Source organism: Thermobia domestica, chromosome 1, assembly GCF_964235325.1.
Source record: "Thermobia domestica chromosome 1, izTheDome1.hap1.1, whole genome shotgun sequence".
Taxonomy (NCBI): Eukaryota; Metazoa; Arthropoda; class Insecta; order Zygentoma; family Lepismatidae; genus Thermobia; species Thermobia domestica.
In genome coordinates this window covers 394,804,125-394,824,651 of record NC_137454.1, presented here as the reverse complement: position 1 = coordinate 394,824,651, position 20,527 = coordinate 394,804,125, and the positions used below count along the sequence as shown (strand labels likewise).

At 34.5% G+C, this 20,527-nt stretch overlaps 1 protein-coding gene across 1 annotated transcript in view; it reads right to left on the bottom strand.

Moving 5' to 3' along the window:
* LOC145665348 (uncharacterized) overlaps positions 1–20,527 on the bottom strand; it is a 46,533-nt gene that overhangs the window by 11,107 nt on the left and 14,899 nt on the right. Inside the window, exons 3-4 of the mRNA XM_081732648.1 lie at positions 20,333–20,497; positions 3,449–4,754 (exon numbers count right to left, since the gene is read on the bottom strand). Of these exons, the coding sequence (XP_081588774.1) occupies positions 3,449–4,754; positions 20,333–20,497 (1,471 nt within the window). The remainder of the gene's footprint in view (positions 1–3,448; positions 4,755–20,332; positions 20,498–20,527) is intronic.

Here is a 20,527-nt window from a genome sequence, read left to right as displayed (position 1 = left end):
TGTAAGGAGACAAGTCGTATTAAAAATTTCCGATTATGGTGAACACAGTAAAAAACACCGCCTTGTCTTTATAATTTCATGTAGTCCTTCTGCAGGACCTTAAAGTAGCAAATTGGCATTTTTTGGTTATTTGTTTCTTTACATTTTAGTGATATGTTTCGAAAGAACAGGACGGAACTAGCTTTACAAGACGTAGACACCCACCGATAGATTCTATTACTCGGGTGCCGTGGTCAACATTCGACAGGAAGAAACAAAGCAATTATAACTTGTAAAAAGAAGTCAAACAAAGTGTAAGACAATAATCATTATACCTTTTGCATTTTCCGTCCTTATGCAACACCGAGGGTATGAAAGACGGAACCTATCTGAATCCAATATAATTGATGGGTGCACAGACCACTTCATACAAGATCAAGCCTCAGCGTGTAGGTCGTTCCCCACTACACTATCTCGCCTACTGGACTGCAGGAACACGACTCGAGCACTGACTACAGATTTTTAATAAACGTTTGGAAAAGCTTGGTCAGAGGTCAAAACTACTTCAATTTCTCATATTCATGTCACAATTTCTTTTCGACATAATCAAGCAGCAACGACTGACTGCTAACTAAAATTATTATCACTGTTCCTACGGGGTTTTATTAAAATGGAACAGTATTTTTCTTTAGTTTCATTTTCAAACTATTCTAGAGAACGAGAGTATCACGCCCTGAAGTACAAAAATAGTAAGAAACATCTCTCGTTTTTTCTTTTGTATCCATAATCAATCTGTTTTTCCACAGCCATGTTCTTCTCAATAACTTCTGTGTTTACAGATTTATTCAGTTCGCTGGAGTCTTTCAGTTTTAGATATCCAAACTATGTTATACATAAAGTATTAGATGTCTTATAGAACGGCTTTGTCTGTCTGACTGTTGACAGGTGTCAGACCAAAAACGGTGAGAGACATCGGGAAGTGGTTTTATGCCATAGATTCAGTATCCCACAAATAGATCCTATCTCATCCATTAATCCTTTATTCAAACCGAAAATAGAAAAATAACTATTTCTGGTTTTAATGCTATAAAAACAAAGCAATAGACAACGACGACCCGTTTTATTTTGGGATCGATTCAGCGTGTGAAGAAAAAATACCATCTTCATCCGCATCTCTCTACTAAAACCGGAAGTGGTTGAAATCCTCTATATGGAATAGACAGTTGGGTTGTGTATTGGTTCAACCAATTTTCATCTAAACATACTAAAGTCAAATGAATTCTTACTTTATTATGAATTCTTAAAGACTACAAAAAAATTTGTTCATGAGTTACTTAAAGACATCTCCTTACTACTATTACAAAGCACCTTTCCATATTTCTGACAAAATTGATTCGTAATACACTTATAAAATATAGCAGTTACTGATTCTTCTTGAGGAAAATTGACCATTTTTTTTATCTCACATGACCTTGACCTCCGTCAAATAAGATGACCTTAGGTGATCTAACATGATCTAAGATAAGTTGTCCCTCTTTTTTTAAATTTCCAAGATTATGCTTCAAAATTACGGGAGACTGCGATGATGATAATGAACGAAATAGTGGAATGAAGAAAGTGGGAAGGAAGGAGAGAACTCCCAAGAAAACCTACGCACGAAGCCCACTTAGCGCGAGCTGGGATCGAACTAGGAGTCCCACGCACCTGAGATAAGCGCTCTACCACTGAGCCACCGCGGCCCTTCCTGGTCATTGCCTTGGGTATTAAGTAAACATTACATAACATTAGAAGAGGTATTGGAGAATGAATTATTATAATGTGAACTGTGTTAAGTCTAAAACGTGATCATAAAGATAACGGAATTTTTTAAATTAAACAAAACGAATTAGATATTTTATTAGGTTGAGCACGTTTAACCGATGCTAGCATAGTTTTTAATGTCCTTTTTCGGAATCGCCTCAATGACCCTCGTCACGGCAAACTGGATATGTGTAACATTATCATAAAATATTCCTTTCATGGCCAATTTTAATTTTGGGAATAGGAAGAAGTCACACGGCGATAAATCAGGCGAATATGGAAGATGTGGAAGCACATTTTTTTTAAAGTCAAAAACTAACGAAATGTGACCATTGTCGTGCAATAAAGATCAACTGCCTGGCGCTCGATACTTGGGCCTATGTTCCATAACACCCAGATAATATTCACCGTTAACAGTTTGATTCTTTGGAACGAATTCTCGAAGTATAATACCCTTGGAATCGTAAAAACAAATCAACATTGTCTTCTCATGTGACTTTTGAAAACGCAATTTTTTCGCTTTCGGAGAACCTGGGGACTTCCACGTAGCACTTTGAAGCTTTGTTTGCGGGCCCCACTTGAAGCATCAAGTCTCATCACCAGTTACAATCGATTTCAGGAATGTTCTGTTCCGTCTGGCTGTTTTAATCAGGTCCTTGCAATGTTCAACGCAAGCAAGTTTTTGGTCATCGCTTAAGATGTGCGGAACAAATCAAGCACCGACTTTCTGTTTCTTTAAATCCTTTGTCAAAATTTCGTGAATCATGTCTTTCGTTGTATTTAACTTCTCAGTCATCCGCCTCACAGTCGAATTCACATCGTGGGCGATCACTTCACGTACTTGTTACACAAACGCATGGCGATTTTTCTTTTTTCGTCTGCTTGGCTTTGGGTCGTCTTACAAGGACTCACGATTGTCCCGGAATCACGTATACCACTCGAACACATGTGTACGAGATAAGCACTCATCACCATACAATTGTTTCATCATTTCCAATCTTTGTGTAAATGTTTTACCCAGCTTGAAACAAAATTTAATATTGTCCACAGTCACATAGCTCAAGGTCGCATCAGGTCAAAGGCCAATTTTTCTCATCGACGATCAGAATTACTCAGCTGACGATCTTTTGTTATATTTAAAAGTACACAATGTATAAATATTATGCAAGTGTGAAATGTATTCATTGTAAACTTTTTAAAATATACCTTAAGAGTGATTTCCAGTCAGTGTAAATGGAGCAACTGCTATAATAATAATAATAATAATAATAATAATAATAATAATAATAATAATAATAATAATAATAATAATAATAATAATAATAATTGCAATGATAAACATACCGAAGTTGCATGAAAAGTGTTTCAGTGAACATCTTATCCCAATACTCAGTTTATCTCTGGTATTGAATTATCTGAAAACAAAAGCAAAAGAAATAAAAAAAAATATTACAGTAAAAAGCAATTGCAAGTTTGCAATAAAACTGAAATTTAAAATGATAATGATAAACTATAATTCTACTACAACAAGATACTTTAGTGAATGTAAAACAAACCAAAGGAAGAAATAATTACGTAACTGAAAGCCAAATCTGTGAATAAGTGAAATGAAAATATAAAAATGCAAGAAAGGAAGAAAAATAAGCAAATGTGTTACGATGTACGGTACCTCTTTCTCTCTTCAAGCTGTTCCGCACTCAGCCCATAAATGGACCTTTCGCCTTGATATCGAGGGAGTTGAAGGGAGCTCCATCTGCTGAAAGACTTCTCGGATTTCGTTGGAGAAGCTTCACGCCGTACACTAACTCTTTCGTCCTTCTTTGTTAAATTCTTATTTACACCTTGAGATGAAGGAACACTTCGAGATGAATTCTCTTCCGTTTGTTTCGAGGATTTGGTTCTTTCCGTTCTTGTTCTATCCCTGGTGAGAGAACTATTTCTACAGAATCTCGTGTTTTTCACTTGGGAATTGAGTGTTGATTTGTTAGGCGATTGATTACTCACTGGCTGCGGAACTTGCTTCTTCGGTGATTCCTGACGCTGGGGAATATTCAGGGGATGGACCTTCCCGCTTCTTTTCTGAAAAACATTTGAAACATGGGATCGTTGTGGTTCATTCTGTCTCTTCCTCTCTTCTGTTTTCTTCGATTGTTTTAGTGCTGTTGATTGTAATTTTTCTGCTCCAATGCTTTTATTACTTCTAGAAACGGCAGTTTTCTTCGAGATCGCTCTCGATGTTCTATTGTCTTTTATCGTAACTTTATTTTCGTCTTTTTTCGAACACACTTCCACCGCACTCGTTGAATTAACTTCTGTCTTTATATTTGTGGAAGTCACACATTCATTTTCATTTTCATTTTCGACAATCGACTTTGCAAAGTACACACTATGTTCTACGTCTGTGTTTTGATTACCGGATATTTCACTATTTTCTAAAACACAATTTACACTATTTTCATCCGTTGAATTGATCAGACTTTTGTTATTATTTTCAGTATTACCATCTGTACTTGTATACGAAGTATTCGGTAAGACTTCCACACTACTTATTTCGATTTTACCGTCACTCGATTCACAACTCGCTGAAACACAGGCACTACTTTCACACGAATAGTCTATCTGCACGTCTTTCTCATCATTGCTCTCCCCATTTACGTTTTCACTGCAATTGTTAGAAGTCTCTGAGGAACTACATGGAACATCTTGTGCAGTACATTCTTCTGTTTCAGCCACGATAGTTGATTTCGCTTCCGACGAATCAACGTCTTCTTCTTTCTCAATATCTTCTGGAATTTCTTCTTCAGGAGTACTCTTAGAAACATCCTTCCCAGTTGTATCGTTAGCACCTTCTACATCTTCATCACTCTTCTGCTCAGTAGGAGAATCAAAACGAACTTTATCCTCTTGAGCGTCTGAAGTCGTCTGGTTATTGTCATCTGAATTCACTCCGTCAAGAATTTCCTCATAGCCATCATCTGAAAATATAAATTAAATTAGTTTTCCCTTCAACTTATGAAATAACAAATCTCTCACCACTAATTTATTCATTTATTTGAACCCCTCTGAGATAGTCTTCAGTAACCTTTACCCAATTAAATAAACATCTGATAAACTATTTCCCGGCATCAAATGATTAAAAGAGATAAGATTATTACACTTATCATTTTAATAATTCGATTAAAAATGCGTCAATTTCTGTCTTTAAGCAAATACTTCTCATCTTACACCAAAAATTTTATAACAGCACACAAGCTTCATTACAAGACACAAAATTAGTCTATATAGAGTTTTACTTACAACTGCTAGTAAGAAAATGTTCCTCTTTATACAAGGTATCCGGACAAATGTCTACTAATAAGAAATCGGCAGCCAATAGCGATCAGATTGTCCAGTATCGTTTTCTAAAAGATACTCAACAATAATGCACAAGAGTAAAAAAAAAGTGCATGACTGCACCGATATTCGAACTGGGATCTTCGGTGTATTGTGCCAGTAAAAAGACTCCTTTATTTTACGTTGTCATTTTTTTTTTTTTTTGTTTTTTCGTTACTCGTATATTAACGATATCATGTTTATTTTTCTTAAGGTCCAATAGCAGTCTGGATAATTGCTGCGGGTTGACAGTTCTTAGTAGAAATGTTCCTTTTGGTTTGATCTATATACGGTTCGTCACATTGGTCAGTGACATCGTAGAAACAGAAACACGCGAAGCTAAAGGGATCCCAATTCATTTCTCCGTCGTAATTCTGGTTGGTTGTTGAGTGCAAGGCTTAAAAATTTCTTGTTGAACCTGTTTACACCATTTGATTAATAGACACTTAGGATTAAGAAGTTTGAGCATCGAGGTTTTGTGAGAAGTGGAACTACATTTTAACGTGGAATCTGAATTTTCGTAATACGCTCAAATTTCAAGGCTAATCCACTGGAAATCCAATGCAGAACCCCAAGCACTAAAGGTGCGTGGTAGCCACTAGACCAGCGGGGAGAGCTCATAAGAACGGGTTCGATATTGAAATGTTATGAGCCAGTGATAAAAACACAGAATTCCTTAAACAGGGTGTCTACTAAAATTCCAAAATGAAATTTCGTGACTTTTTTGTGACCTTTTCTTTTCCAAACCACAAAATTTAGTAACATTCTCAAGAGCGATTTGGATGCGAATTGGGACAAATTTTCATGCATGCGATAGAAGAGTGCTTCGCTTGTGATTTGGTACCGTCTAAAGCAGACCATAGACATTTTTGGTGGTAAATTTTGACGTTTTATAGAACGAAAATTTTCAGTCTATACTTATATTTGTACAGATAAAAAAATTCGTGACCTACAAGCTAAATTTCGTGACTTTTTCTTGACTTTCATGACCGTTTTCTGATTTCGTGACTTTCGTGACCGATAGACACCCTGTTAAACGTGTAGCATTTTCTGATGAAGCGACCTTAAACATAATCAGGTAAAGAGAACATACATAACTGTAGAATATGAGATGACGAAAATTCCTACATGAACAGAAGAGCCCACAGCCCCATATGCAGTGTGCTTTGTCCCATGATTCTATGATCGATACTTGATACTTGAAGAGGATACAGTTATAGATGCAACAACCTGGAAATGTTGAAACATTATGTAGTACTAATAACACTGATAATAAAAAGTAAGAAATGAATTTTCCTCATAAATTAAATACTGGATGTACATTCAGCATTAGTATACTTTGTCTACTCTCACATATAACCAATTGATGTAAAGTGTTATTTCTCAACCTGGAGGTCGTGACTTTTAGGTAAGTCCCGAGAGCTCGCGAAGGAATGTGAAAAACATAAATCTAAGGATCTCGTAGTTGGAAAAATATATTTTTAAAGATTATTTTGAATTTCTTATTTAGACTTTTTACGTTCATACTTTAAAGACTATTAAACAAAATTTTAAACAAATAAGGAATCGTTTAAACAACAACTGGAATAAAAGAGAAATGGTAGAAATACAAAAACGATGCAAGATTTCGTCGACAACTGGAAAGGGATTGATTTCGCTTGCAATTTTTTGTAATTGTAATTCTTTGTATAATATTACGTGTGTGTAAAGGCTTACATATATATACCCTGTACAACTGTAAGTGATAACCATCAATAATCCAAAAGCTTATTACAGACCGGAAATTACTTATACGCGTCGCTGCTAAGAGGATGTTATAAATAAAAGGGGTTGGGGGAGGGGGACATGGTATAAAATAGATTGAGAAAATCTGATGTAAAGTAACTTGTTAGAAATTAATTTACAAATTTATTTATTCCTTGTAGTTTAACAGGGTATACTGAGCAAAGAACACATGTTATGTACAAAAATAAGGATGTACATAATCATAATACGCGAAATAAGAATGATTTTCATTTGTGTAATCACCGGTCAGCAATGTATCAAAAAAGTGTAAGTTATGGTGGTGTCAAGTTGTACAACATGTTGCCAATTCATAAAAAGTTAAAATTATTTCTATTAGAAAATTTTTGTTATACGATTGAGGAGTACGTAAATATCATGACAAGGTAATATTACTTTATTTTACTCATGTAAATTTTTTGTACATATGACGCATGTTACACATACTTGAGGACAGTCCTCATACTTGTAAGTTCATACAAAAGAAATAAATACAATACAATACAATAAAATTAATCTGACCTTATAATATTCAATATTATTGTTTTGAGGGTGACAGTTTCGAGTACTGTTTTCTTGTCTTTATTGGAGCATTTAAGGAAGATGAATTGGAAATTTTAGGTGCTACTAGCTGTATGTAAAAAAAAAAAAAAAAAAAAGAGAAGATTCCTATCTGTAAATAAGTAATCATCTAAAACAATTAGAACTCCAAACTGCAACATGCGTTATAGATCACATCGGTCTGTTTCTATTTTCTATAATCTTAACAGATCAAGGAACAGATTACAAAAATTGCATGTAGATCTACTCGTGGTAAAATTATCAACATGTAAAGTTATTCTATGTTAATAGAAGTATCTATGATTGTATCCTATTATTTATTTAAATTTCCTCTGTCTGTATTAACAACTGGAATTTTAATGCAAATAAGAAACGATTTACATGTGTTCCTTTCGATACGGAAGATGCGGTTCTGAAACAAATGTTTATATATATTAGGAATGGGTAGCCTTCTATCTTTGAATCTCTAAAATGTTACTTAATTCTAGTTTTGACTTAACGTTTTGTCATGCCAATGTAGGACTTATTACATCTAACTTTATAAACATCAGAATGAGTATCTTGATTAAAAAAATATTGTTATTATTATTATTTATTATCCTAGCTCTTTCAAGTCCTTTGAAGGGTCGAGCGGTCTTCTGTTGTTTTTAGATCCTCTGACAGACTCGAGAAGCGTAATTTATTTATTTATTGCTTGTTCTATTGTTGCATTATTTGTTCATTTTGTTTCTTAATCCTGTCCTTACCCATCTGAACAAGAGCGGTGAAGATTTCTGGATTTTGCCTATACTTATATGTGATTTATATAAGTACGCCAAAACCTGGTAATTGTCCACATTGTAATGCACCGATTTTATGGTAGGTGAAAAGCTCTAAAATGCATTGTTTGTGGTACCAAATTTCACTATGAATGCGTACAGATTCAATCTGGTGGTAGGAATGATAACCTACACAATAGTTTTAAGTTTTCAAGTTGCTGTAATCAGAAAATTACGGCCTCCAAGACACTGACACACCTATGAATATAGAAAACCATGATGTCAATGCAAAAACTATCATGAACCAAGCTACGACTGAATCTCAGGCAATAAACGTAAATATATTAAATAAAGTGGAGCTGTCATCTCTGGCTGCCATTCAAAAACAAATTGAAATCTCATTTACTAATATGAAATGAGATCAAAGCTTTAAGATCAGAAATTGCTGGTCTAAGACAAGAAAGCCAAGCGCTCAAGTTTATTCTGAAGGATTTGAAGTTTCTAATAATCATGAATTAGAACTGGTCATGAGCTAAGTGAATATCAATATGAAGCTAATTTTTCTAGTTTTACGACGACTAATCAAAATCAAAATCAAAATCAGAAGGTGGAACTCATTGTCGATAAGTCCTCAGATAACAATTATACAACATGGACTGAAGAATGGGAGGAAATTGTTAAACAAGAAATCTACTGTAGTTGTTAATCAAAACTTAGGTAGAGTGAATACGGAAAATCCTCGTGAACTGAACACTGGATGTAGCAATCATAAAGCAAAATTGATTTCAAATGCTAGAAAAGGCTTTCTTTGTAACTAGGTTTGGTCCTGATGTCTCTGTTGAAGATATTTTGTATGAGCATATACGGTCTTACAAGTGTTTATAATTAAAGATATTCTGAATATTATTGCTCTTATCTTTGTATCAATTTTTAATTAATGTCAAATCCTTTAAGTCTACTAAATTGAGAACAAAGTATCAATCTTATTCATCATTTCATATTCAGGCAATCAATGTTCCGGAAATATGGCTAGGAGTATCCTTATTGATCCATTTTATGGGAAGTTGAGAACATCCTCTGATTCCGGACAACTCGAGTGATTCACGTAGAAGTATAGAAACGATCAAATAGCAATATTAAAGTGACCCCACGTACCGTAGTCGCTAACGCTCTCGCCTTCGGTACGAGCGGTCCCGGGTTCAATTCCCAGTTGGGCACTCGATCGAAAAAGTGTAAAACGCTTTTTCAGGCCAGCCACCCTGAATGAGGTTTTCCTCATTCACACTAGACAAATACCGGGGTGGTACTTAACTTATAGGTCCCAGGCCGCTTCCTTCCTTCCCTTTCCCCGGATTGTGTACTCGCTGAGGGACGTCATTCCTCAAAACGTGAAGGGTTAAATGGCCTTAGCCCAGAAATCTAAAAATCCTAATCCTAACAATATTAACATTTGGTATCAGAATGAGCGAGGACTTAGAACCAAAAATCAACTGTTTATTTTTTTCCTGACCTTGTGGGCTGTTCGTTTGATGTTGTGGCTGTGACTGAAAGTTTTTAGTAATATTCATAAAAATAAATGTTATTTTTCCAATACTTGTAGTTGTTTTAGAGCTAACAGAGTATATGAACCGAAAGAGGTGGAGGAGGTTACGTGCTGTCAACAAAAACATTAAAAAGGTTAGAACAAATCTTGAAAAAATTAGTGAATTTTGTTTTAGATTTTGCTAATAAAGCTGGTAAGAACTTACTAAACTTTGTGCTTATTACCTGAACTCATCTTTTCATGCGTTTGATAATTTCTTTGGCAACATGTTAAAGAATATTAATCCACTTGAGTATGATATTCTAATACTTGGTGATTACAATGTATCTAAAGTTAATTGGACCAATACGAATTTTCTTCCTGAAAATTTTGAGTTTGACTCCATCTGGGACCTTCTGAGGGACCCTGGGCAACTTTGTTTCCTTCAATACATGGTGCTTTTGAAATGATAAAATACGTGTTTTTCAGTTTTGATATCTGTTGAGCCATTTCAGATTTCTAGGGGTGGCCAAAGACTTTTTAATGCAAACTGTATTAACATTTTGACCTGCCGTCATTTTGTACAGGTTTACTATAGAGCATCGAAACTTATTACATCGTCTTTCTTTTGAAAATAGCTTTCAAACGATATACTACATTACACCCCTTGCCATTTAAAAATTTTGAGTTGGACCCCGTCTGGGATCATCCGAGGGACCCTGGAGCAACTTTGTTTTCCCTCAATACATGGTACTTTTGAAATGATGAAATACGTGTTTCCTCGTTTTGACATATACGAATTCCGAGTTTTAGGGTGGCAAAGGACTTTATGGACACCATATATATATATATGATTTTAATCACTAGGATCTAATTTCGAGTCTTTCCAATCTTGATTTGGTTGTATCTAATTTTATCTGCTACTAAAGGAGTGGGACCTATTGTAAAATCCGATTTCCATCATTACCCTATTGAAATAATTGAAATTACTATCTTTAAATTGGTTTGTACATTCGATGGTAAGTTTTTTTTTTTTAATACCTAGCTAGGCTTTTTATAGGGGTAATTATTTGGCGTTATACGGTGAGCTAACTGAGGTTGGCTGGACTGATATATTACTAGTTGAAAATGTTAATTTAGCTGTTGAAGCTCTCGAAAACGCTATAATAACTAGTATGAACAATAATATTTCTGTATACAAACCTAAAACTGGGAAGTATCATACTTGCTATTCCAGGAAGTCAAAGATAAGGTACATAAAAAATACAAGATGACTAGATTCAACCGTCTTTATTAATTAAAGTAAACAGTTTAAAAACAATCTGCGATTGGACAGAGCAAAGTATATGTTTAGTATCGAAGCGTCTTTAGCATGTAATCCGCAGAAGTTCTTGAGTTTTCTTAACAAGAACAATATAAACGTTATTTCTGGTATTACTGTTTCTGATGAATAAGTAACTGATCCTAATAAGCTTGTCAATCCCTGGGCCAATTTGTCTGAATTCATTTATCATCTTCTAACTGCAGGTAATAATTCTATCCTACTTTTACTGTTGACCAAGTGATTAATGTTATAAAAGGTTTGAAGGTTAAATCCTCTTCTGGATTAGATGATAATTAAAGGTATTATGAATATTCTTGCTCCTCTCCTTATATCAATTTTTAATTAAAGTTGAATTACTGCCACCTATCCTGATAGTTGGAAAACTGTTATTGTCTCTCCTGTTTCAAAAAATAATGGCAAAGACCTGAGAATAACCAACTTTACACCAATTTCTATTCTGCCCAAAATTTTGTATAATCATATTTCTTCAGATATCACGGAACAACAACACAGTTTCATAAAAAAGAAATCAACGAATACTAACTTGGCATGTTTCATGACAAATATTCTTCCAGTAGTTAAGAGCCAAGGACAGTTGATACTCTTATATATATATATATATATATATATATATATATATATATATATATATATATACAGTGGCGTATTTACGATTTTGTTTCGGGGAGGGCTTTGCTAACTTTCGGGGGGGGCTTTGCCTGAAAATGTGAAAATTCTGCAAGATATTTCATATACTTTACTATAGTAGGTAAGATTTCGGGGGGGGCTTAAGCCCGGAAGCCCCCCCCCTAAATACGCCACTGTATATATATATATATATATTGATTTCTTTAAACCCTTTGATAAATTACCTTATAACATAAGAAAATTCAAATATGATTTATCTATTAATTTTATTAGGTGGCATTTCTCATATCTTTCTACTAGAAAATTTGTGGTTAGATATCGTGATTACATCTCTGTAGTTCATCTTCTCAGGCGTCCCGTAAGGGTCTAACTTGGAACCGCTTCTGTTCCCTTTATTTGTAAATGATTTGAACGAGTACATTAATTGTCATTTTCTTGCGTATGCTGATGACTTAAAAATTTATTGTGCTATTAATTCTATTGAGTGCTGTGCTGGTATTCAAAGTAATATTAATAGTGTTATTAAATGGTCTTGCAGTAATGCTTTATCTTTAAATCTCAATGAAACCCTTACCGTTACTTTTTCCAATAGAACTAATTCTATTTATTATACAAATGTTATTGATAATATTTAGTTTATTGAATGTTACGCATATTGAGCCTACTAAAGATCTGAGTATAATATCTGATAAAAAAAATTATTATTTAACAAGCATCTGGAATAGATTATTTCCAAAGCAAAGAGATTTTTAGGCTTATGAAATGGATTTCCAGAGATTTTGTGTTAATTATAACTTGTTTTTCCTTGTATCTCACCAACGTTAGAAGTCATCTTGAATATTGTTCTAGTGTTTGGAACAGTACCGTATATTATAAAAGTAACCAAGAAAGCTCTGTCGCTTTTTGTAGAGGTCTGTGTTCAACTGGCCGTCACAAAGTAAGTTGAATGCGAACGGAGATAAGGCGAAGGCCAGTTGGTGTGGGTATATCCAACATACTACCTGGTTGTGGCAGTTCAGTTACACCGTGAACTTGCGTAAGAACAGAGTGAACATGGGACCTCTACAGAGCGTCTTAAGGGCGTGTATGCTGTACGAGTTCAAACTGGGATCAAACGCCGCTGCAGCGGGGCAGGAAGCGGACAATGCACCGGGTGGTTTAACAAATTTAAGGACGCTGATGAGACACTCGAAGACGCACCGCGTGTCGGAAGACAAACACACGTACAAAATGAAGATCTTCAGGCATCAATTGAGGCGAACAGTGGCCAGACATATGAGGAACTGAAACTACAATTCACTGTGAGTGGAGAAACCATTCAGCAGCATTGTGAGTCCGGGCTAGAAGGCAACGCGAGCAGACACCTGTGTTTCTTTGCTGTCTCGTCTGAGGAAGGAGCCATTTCTGAACAGGTTGTTGACATGTGATGAGAAGTGGATCCTGTACAAAGCTTCACGGCGCGGCGCCGTTATCATTGGTTAGCATCCCATGAACCGGTTCCAAAACAGCCGAAACCAGCACTACACCAGAAGAAGGTCCACCTGTGTGTTTGGTGGACTACTCGCGGCATCGTGCATCGGGAACTGCTACCAGCTGGTCAAAGCACCATGATGTAACTGTGTATTGTCAGTAGTTGATCCGTGTTCAAGAAAAATTCAAAACTTTGAATCGGAAAGGGGTCCTCTGTTACAGGGCAACGCTAAGCCCCACGCTGCTAGGATGACCCGGGACTCCATTCTACGCCTTGGATGGGAAACACTATTGCATCCGCCATACTCCCCGGACATTGCACTGTGCGATTATCACCTGTTTCATTTCTTGGACAATCACCTTACACGACGTCAGTTCAAACCCCTTGTAGAGTTGCAAAATACACTTGATATCTTTTTCGCTTCACGGCTCACCAAGTTCTACCGCGATGGAATCCATGGCCTTCCAGAACGTTGGTAGGTCGTCGACGCTGATAGGAACTATTTTTGATCTTCCAGGTACGTCTTAGGTGGCTTATCGATGTTCGAAGGTGGTGGGTGGAAAAGCGACAGAACTTTCTTGGTTACCTTTATACTTCTATAATAATATTGAATTCTTCAGTTTATTTATTTCCTGGTTATGCTAGAAATTTAAATTTTTGTCACTCAAAACCAATGATGAAATTAAACATTCACTTGGACTCTTGAAACTATCAGAAAAAAGAACTTTATATAATCTTAAATTGCTGCATGAAATTCTAAGAAACTGCAGTTAATTAATATTGTTAACTTACGTGTTCTTTAAACAATCAGTAGGATTTAAGAAATTTTTAAGTGGGTACCTACTTTAATTGATGTATCTATGGCCAACAACTACTCAAATCTTATAGTTATATTCATTGGAGATTTTGGTATTATTAATAAACAATTAACCAGATGTCACTCTTCATAATCTACGTGATTATTGTTTTTTATATCTCTATGCATGCATATTTGTTTTTGTATTTGGATGAATGGCTATTTTTTTTTTTTTCTTTTGGACTTATGTCTGTTATTTCCTGATGAATAAATAAAATATTATTATTTGGTGTTTACAAGGGGTTTGAAATTATAGCGTTAAACAATTTTATGTCGAACAAGACAACGTCAGTTTTATTTTGTGTATTACCACTAACACTAGTTCTAGCGTACTTTTCCTACTAAGTAATAAGTAAAAAGAAAGTACGCAGAGGATAGACTGCGTCAAATCACTTTTACTATTGAAGGTTGATGGCATACGCGCAGGAGGAAGAGACAGCTAAAAGAGCAAAACTACAAAAGTTAAAAACTTAAGTTAGCAATGTTATTTTAGTGAGTTTAAATTAACGAAATTACAGAAAGTGGTTCTGATACATAAAACAACTTTTAATGACGCAAGATGACAATCGACAGGTTCGAAAGATTTCAATTACTGATGGATTTAAAAAGTGATAGTTTGGATCTATTTTGTTTATTGTGCTTTTAAGAGTTTTACTGAACTGCTTCAGCCTTTCTCAACAGATGAAGTTGCTGACATGAGTGCTAGAGTTCTAAAATTTAAAACAAGTTTATCAATAGGTCAGTTGTTGAATTTTTCCATTTTAGAACCCTTCAACCTTAAGAGGAAGATGTGTTCATAAAGGGATTCGATTTTGGTGTGAATCACTGCACTTGCAGAGAAAGATTGTACAGAAGTGATTTATAACGATACAAAGTTGCCCTGTAATAATATAAAAGAAGAAAGGGAAAAAAATACGTTAAACTGTAACAGTTAAATTCATTGTATAATTCGCATGTTCTTCATAATCATTTGTAATCCGTGTTGTGACAAGTCTTAGCGTAGGCTTAGAAATTTCTTTGCTTGTTGTTATGGGGCTGTTTTACGGCTTATTTCTATTTTAACTGGTGATTTATCTTGCCAGTGGTGCCCTTATGGGCGACCCCGTGAATATCATGGGAAACGGGGGATGTCGTCTGTTCGTACAGGGATAAACGATTTCAATGGGATATCAACATTTGGAACTCTGTCTGAAATTAATCTTTCGTCTTGTTAACATTTGAAAATTAATAATCTAATTGGAATAAATGAAAATTATGGTTGGTTTAATACTGAAGACGGGCTATTATTTGACAAAAGAAAGCAAAATTGAAACTTATTTTTTTTTTCCGTCGGAGTACTGAACAGCCATTGTGTCACAATGGGAGGCTGTGTATTTTCAATTGAATGAATTCTGAGGATTGTGAACCTTATTACAGCGTTTAGTGGAAAGTATGATACCTCCCAAATGGAGTTATCATGTTGAAAATTTTCGAACGCCCTGTATAATAGTATAGAATAATATATAATATAGGATATGTAAGGATGTAAGGTTGTCATTTAATTTTTCTTGTAATATTAGAAGGTAGGATTAAGTTAGGAAGTGCATTAAAATAGGTTTGGGATTTTATTTCGTATTTAATGTCTATGTTTTGTCAATTTCTATTTTAATTTCCTATATTTCTTAAAAAAAAAATTCTGCTTATTTCTTTTATTTTTCATCTATAGAACGCTTTTTCTATCTCCAAACATTCTGAAAACACTCCCAAAAATTTCTTTAAAATTTTATTCTAAAATTATTCTTCATAAAATTCTTTAGATTTTCAGCCATCTTGATAGAAAATCGTCAAAATTCACTCGGTTTTGGTGCATCATCTTCAATCTTGTCTTGTGTGACGTCAGTAGCACAGATTTACAGAATTATCTATAATTGGTCGCTTTCCTTTGAACTCTCTGATAATTAGCTCATCTTCAATCTTCGTACTGTTACGTCACATTGTTGTTGTACTGTAATGGCGTCAGCCTTAAGAGAGCAGTCCCCAGTCACTGCCCGTCAGATATTTATCGGAGTAAAGTGGTAAAGGAAGCCGCTCCAGAACGGATTTTTCTACTAAAAGATCTAAAAGAGTTCAATTGCAAAATGTGCGATATTTTTTTGTTATTTGTTTGGACGGAACGGAGCGAGTAGCGAGGAGAATTAGTGAAGCGAAGCAGCCCAATGTTGTGAATTGTCGTCTATATAAACTATGGACGAAAGCTGATTACGACATAAGTCGAACTCTGAATTTTTTGAAGAACCGTGATGGTTAATAAATTTTAACCGGTTCCAGGTTAAGTTAATATTATAAGAGGTGTGTGTGTGTGTGATGTTTTAGTTCTTCTGGAAACTGAAATATTCAAGAAAGCTCCATTTTTCGTCAATATGAACTGGTACTCGTAAGGACAACCATTGGATTCTTCTTGCTTATAAAATCATCCAAACTGTAAGTAATGTTTACTTTATTTCTGAAGTGGTTTAAATCGAAATAACTTGGTAGCCTGGATTTGGAAATACTTTTTCTTTTAACCTCGAAATTCACCAAGTTATACAGTTGGAATATAGTATTCAGTGAATTATAATAATATAACCATGTCTTCGTAAATTCCTTTCCCGTAGGATCTATACAATTACTGAGACAATATGTGACGGCTTAAGCTTATCTAGAAAGGGGGGAAATAAAAGGTAGAACAAACTACTGACGGAATATATACATGCGAGTGTAAAATTTTCGTTTAGAGTGACCATCTAAATTCCTGTAATTCAAAGAAAGCCTAAATCTTGTGTAAGGTTATATGCAGGTTTTTTTTTTTTTTTTTTTTTTTTTTTTTTTTTTTTTTTGGCTATGCATCGTTTGGCTGTCTATTATAACCAAGCTAGACAAATAAGATAGGAATGACGTTCTCCGGTATAGAATTTATATACAATATATATATTTTTTAAAGTTTTTTTTTTAAACCTATAACGTATCCGTAAAGTATTAGAAAATAAACCGAAGCTGTACTTTGATAAAAGAAGCACGATAGGTCGTTTTGTCACAAGTTTTCGATAGGGGCAATTGGTTTTCTACACCGTGCGAATATTCATTTTTTTTAAAAGTAACAAATTCGATTCCCATTAAAAGAAATTTGGCCTGGACTGCCAACCAAAACGTTTTTACGGTATATAAACAAATTTGTTGGTGTGAGTGTGTGGTGTGAATGTGTTTTAGGTTAGTGTAGGTTAAGGATTTAGTAATTTCATGTGTATCTTTGTAATAGTATGTGTAGGCAATAAATAAATAAATATGTGAAAAGAGTGCCTGGTAATAATAGCTGCTGTGAACAGCCAAAACATAAGATTTATGATTTTTTTTTTAAAATGAAAGATATGAATGCCATAATAAGAGGCACATTCCTTGATATAGTTGAGAATAAGTGAATATTAATAAAAAAATTATTGAATATTGGGAATATGTAATAAATTGAATTTTATGAGAGTTTGTGTGCGTGTAATATTTTAAAATGTCTGGTCACGATTTGTGACATGCACGGTAAAATAGTTCTTTAAAGCATAATGCGATATATCGTTGTGCCCCTAAACTGAATGTAAATAGTTTGTATAACGAAGAGCTTCGGTGAAACAAGTAAAAGCTTCTGGTTGACAATTATGTTTTATTTCATATAGCAAGGATACAGTAGAGATTTTTTTTTTTTTTTAAATAGTAAAACATGATTTTGGTCAAGATCAATAGTGCGTCTTCCTATCAATCTGATAAACGAATCATCGAAGGGAAAATGATATGAGTGAAACGTTACGGGGAACCCATCAGTGAATGTCACGAATCCTGAGCTTTTTTTTTTTTATTTACTTTTTCCAAAATTTTCGAGTTTGTTTATTTATATTTTTTTTCCGTTGCGCAAAACTTCATTTAGATAATACACTTGTAGGGCAGGTCTTCTGAGTTCCGATTCTTTCTCCCACGACTATGGAGCGAGTGAGTGCATCCCTGGTTGCGAGCTATTCTTCTGTGATGGCCACATAGACTTGTAGCTGGTTAAACTGGTGATATACTCAAATCGCACCTTGGTCCCGAGGAAGCGAACATCTGAGAACAACAGTAGACACGAACATATACTTACACATATAAATAAAATAATATTTTCTTACAAGAATCCTTCTCAAAATTATATTGTATCTTATGTTCCGTTGTGGACAATTCCAGGCAAGTATTTCTAATTCTATAGTTATCGGGAGTTGAAGGGTTTGTTCCTACAATTTGTTATGTCATGAATATACATCGGGCTTTTATGCACTTAAAATCCATGAAATATGCTGTTAAATATGTTAAAATATGCACTAACAATGCAATAACAATATATTTATAACATGCAGCGAAGTTGTAACAAAATTCTGTATAAGTGAAATAGAACATCGAAAGTGTACTTTACCTTTCAGGTACTTTTCTTCAGAATTTATTTTCATCAGATGCAGCCAAGGGCGCCCATGTTGTGGTTTCCAAGAGGGGGCAAGTATACGCGAAATTTCAAATATAGCTTCAAATTTTGCTGTAACTAATGTAAAAATTCTATTGGGTTTTCGATATTCCCAAGTATAATTTCCTCTTAGGGGGGGGGGAAGCGCCCCACCTTGCCCCCCCTGATGGGCGCCCTTGGATGCAGCTTATATTCTTCTAACTTTTTAAAACACACAGAAATTTGAGATTTGAGAATATGATCTTTAGTTTCTTTTCCTTTTTAAAATTTGTATTTTAGAGTGCATTTATTTTATACGAAGTAATACGACCATCACTTTCTAGATGTTTCCACTGGAAAAAAATACTCCTTCTCGTAATTAGCTTTACAGAATATCACGAGATGTTTCTCTACATTTTTTAATGCCAGCTAGAGACATTTGTATCCAAAAAATGACCTCTCAACATCAATAGACGTTATTGGACAATATTTATAGACAGGAGCAAGTTTAGCAATATATATATTCAGGCAAGATGAAATCTAATGTATTTCTGATGGTTTCAATTATTTTATAGGATGTGTTTCTGGCAAGAATATCCGTCAATTTATTTTCCATAGAGTGCCCGAATTTATCAGAAGCTGACTGGAGTTTGTGCTGAATTCATTAACTAGTACTAACCATTCACTGACCAGCATTCCTTGCATCTCTTGTTTCTGAATTGATGTCGAGACAATATAATGGGTCTCTATCATTATCAGATTTCTCTTAACTTCTTGGCAATTGTAAGCGTCTTTGCTCTACTGATCGGATGCTAACATTATTGTTTTTCCATAAACTAGTCATTTTTCCATCTTTCCATGCAAGAAGCTATTCTGTTACATAGACATTTTAATGCATTAAAAATACAAGCTAAAACTTGATTTGTTCCATGCTATAGGTATACGTATGAAATAAAAATATATAGAATATCCTGAATATGCACCTTAGCACTAATATATGCTTCATCCTTTGAAATATGCATTTATATGCACTAAAATACTTTAAATTCGAGCTGTATTATAGTTACTTCAAACTCCTACCTCCTACTCTAATAAGTTTATTAGAGATGCATATAAACAAACAAAATATGCATTTGCAAAAAAATCCGATGTCTTGTCATGAAACAACAACTAATTTAATGGTGAACTGTTTCCTTTCAACAGATAAAAATTAAAAGCTATTTTCAGTCTTGGTAGTTGGAAAGTTTTCTACAATAACACTGTTATTTCAATTTGCACTTCCGTTAAAATATATACCGTTGTTGAGAACGAAAAAATCTACAGTCGCATGAGATTCCCTTCTGGCTCAGACCGAGTTCTCGAAACAACTCCGTATGTTGCAGACTGCAACTAAATTATTCAGCAGAACTCTTAAAGATGCAACAATCAAAAGAGATCCAGGCTACAACCTTTTTGAATAATATTAAAAATAACATCAACAGTATTGAAAAAGAGTCAATTACTTTCTTTAAATGAAGGCTGATATATTTAGCTATAAGCATGTCTAAAGAAACTTGTCAACCCTAAAGATTGCACTAAGAAACATATTATTATGTAAAAATAAATAGGAGAAATAAGAACATTGTTGTATGAGTAAATTATTCTACGCATTGCATAAAATTAAAGCTAACAAAAGAGTATATCGAAGATTAGGAACAACTGACATCGACTATAAATAGATTGCAAATTGAAGATTAAATGTGTGGACCTTGTGAAATTCTGTTAGTAAACAGTTTTATTGAAATGAGTTACCAGAAGAAATAACTTCGCCATCGCTGTTTCCGAATTCCACCAGATTTTCCCTGAATTTCACTTTTCTTTCTCTCTCTAAATCGACGGGGGTCGAATCCTCCAGCAACAGACGGTTGGCTTCTTCCAGGCGAAAGGCAACGTCATATGGAGGAGGTGTGGCAACATCTGCAATAACAAAGTATATATTAAAGGATT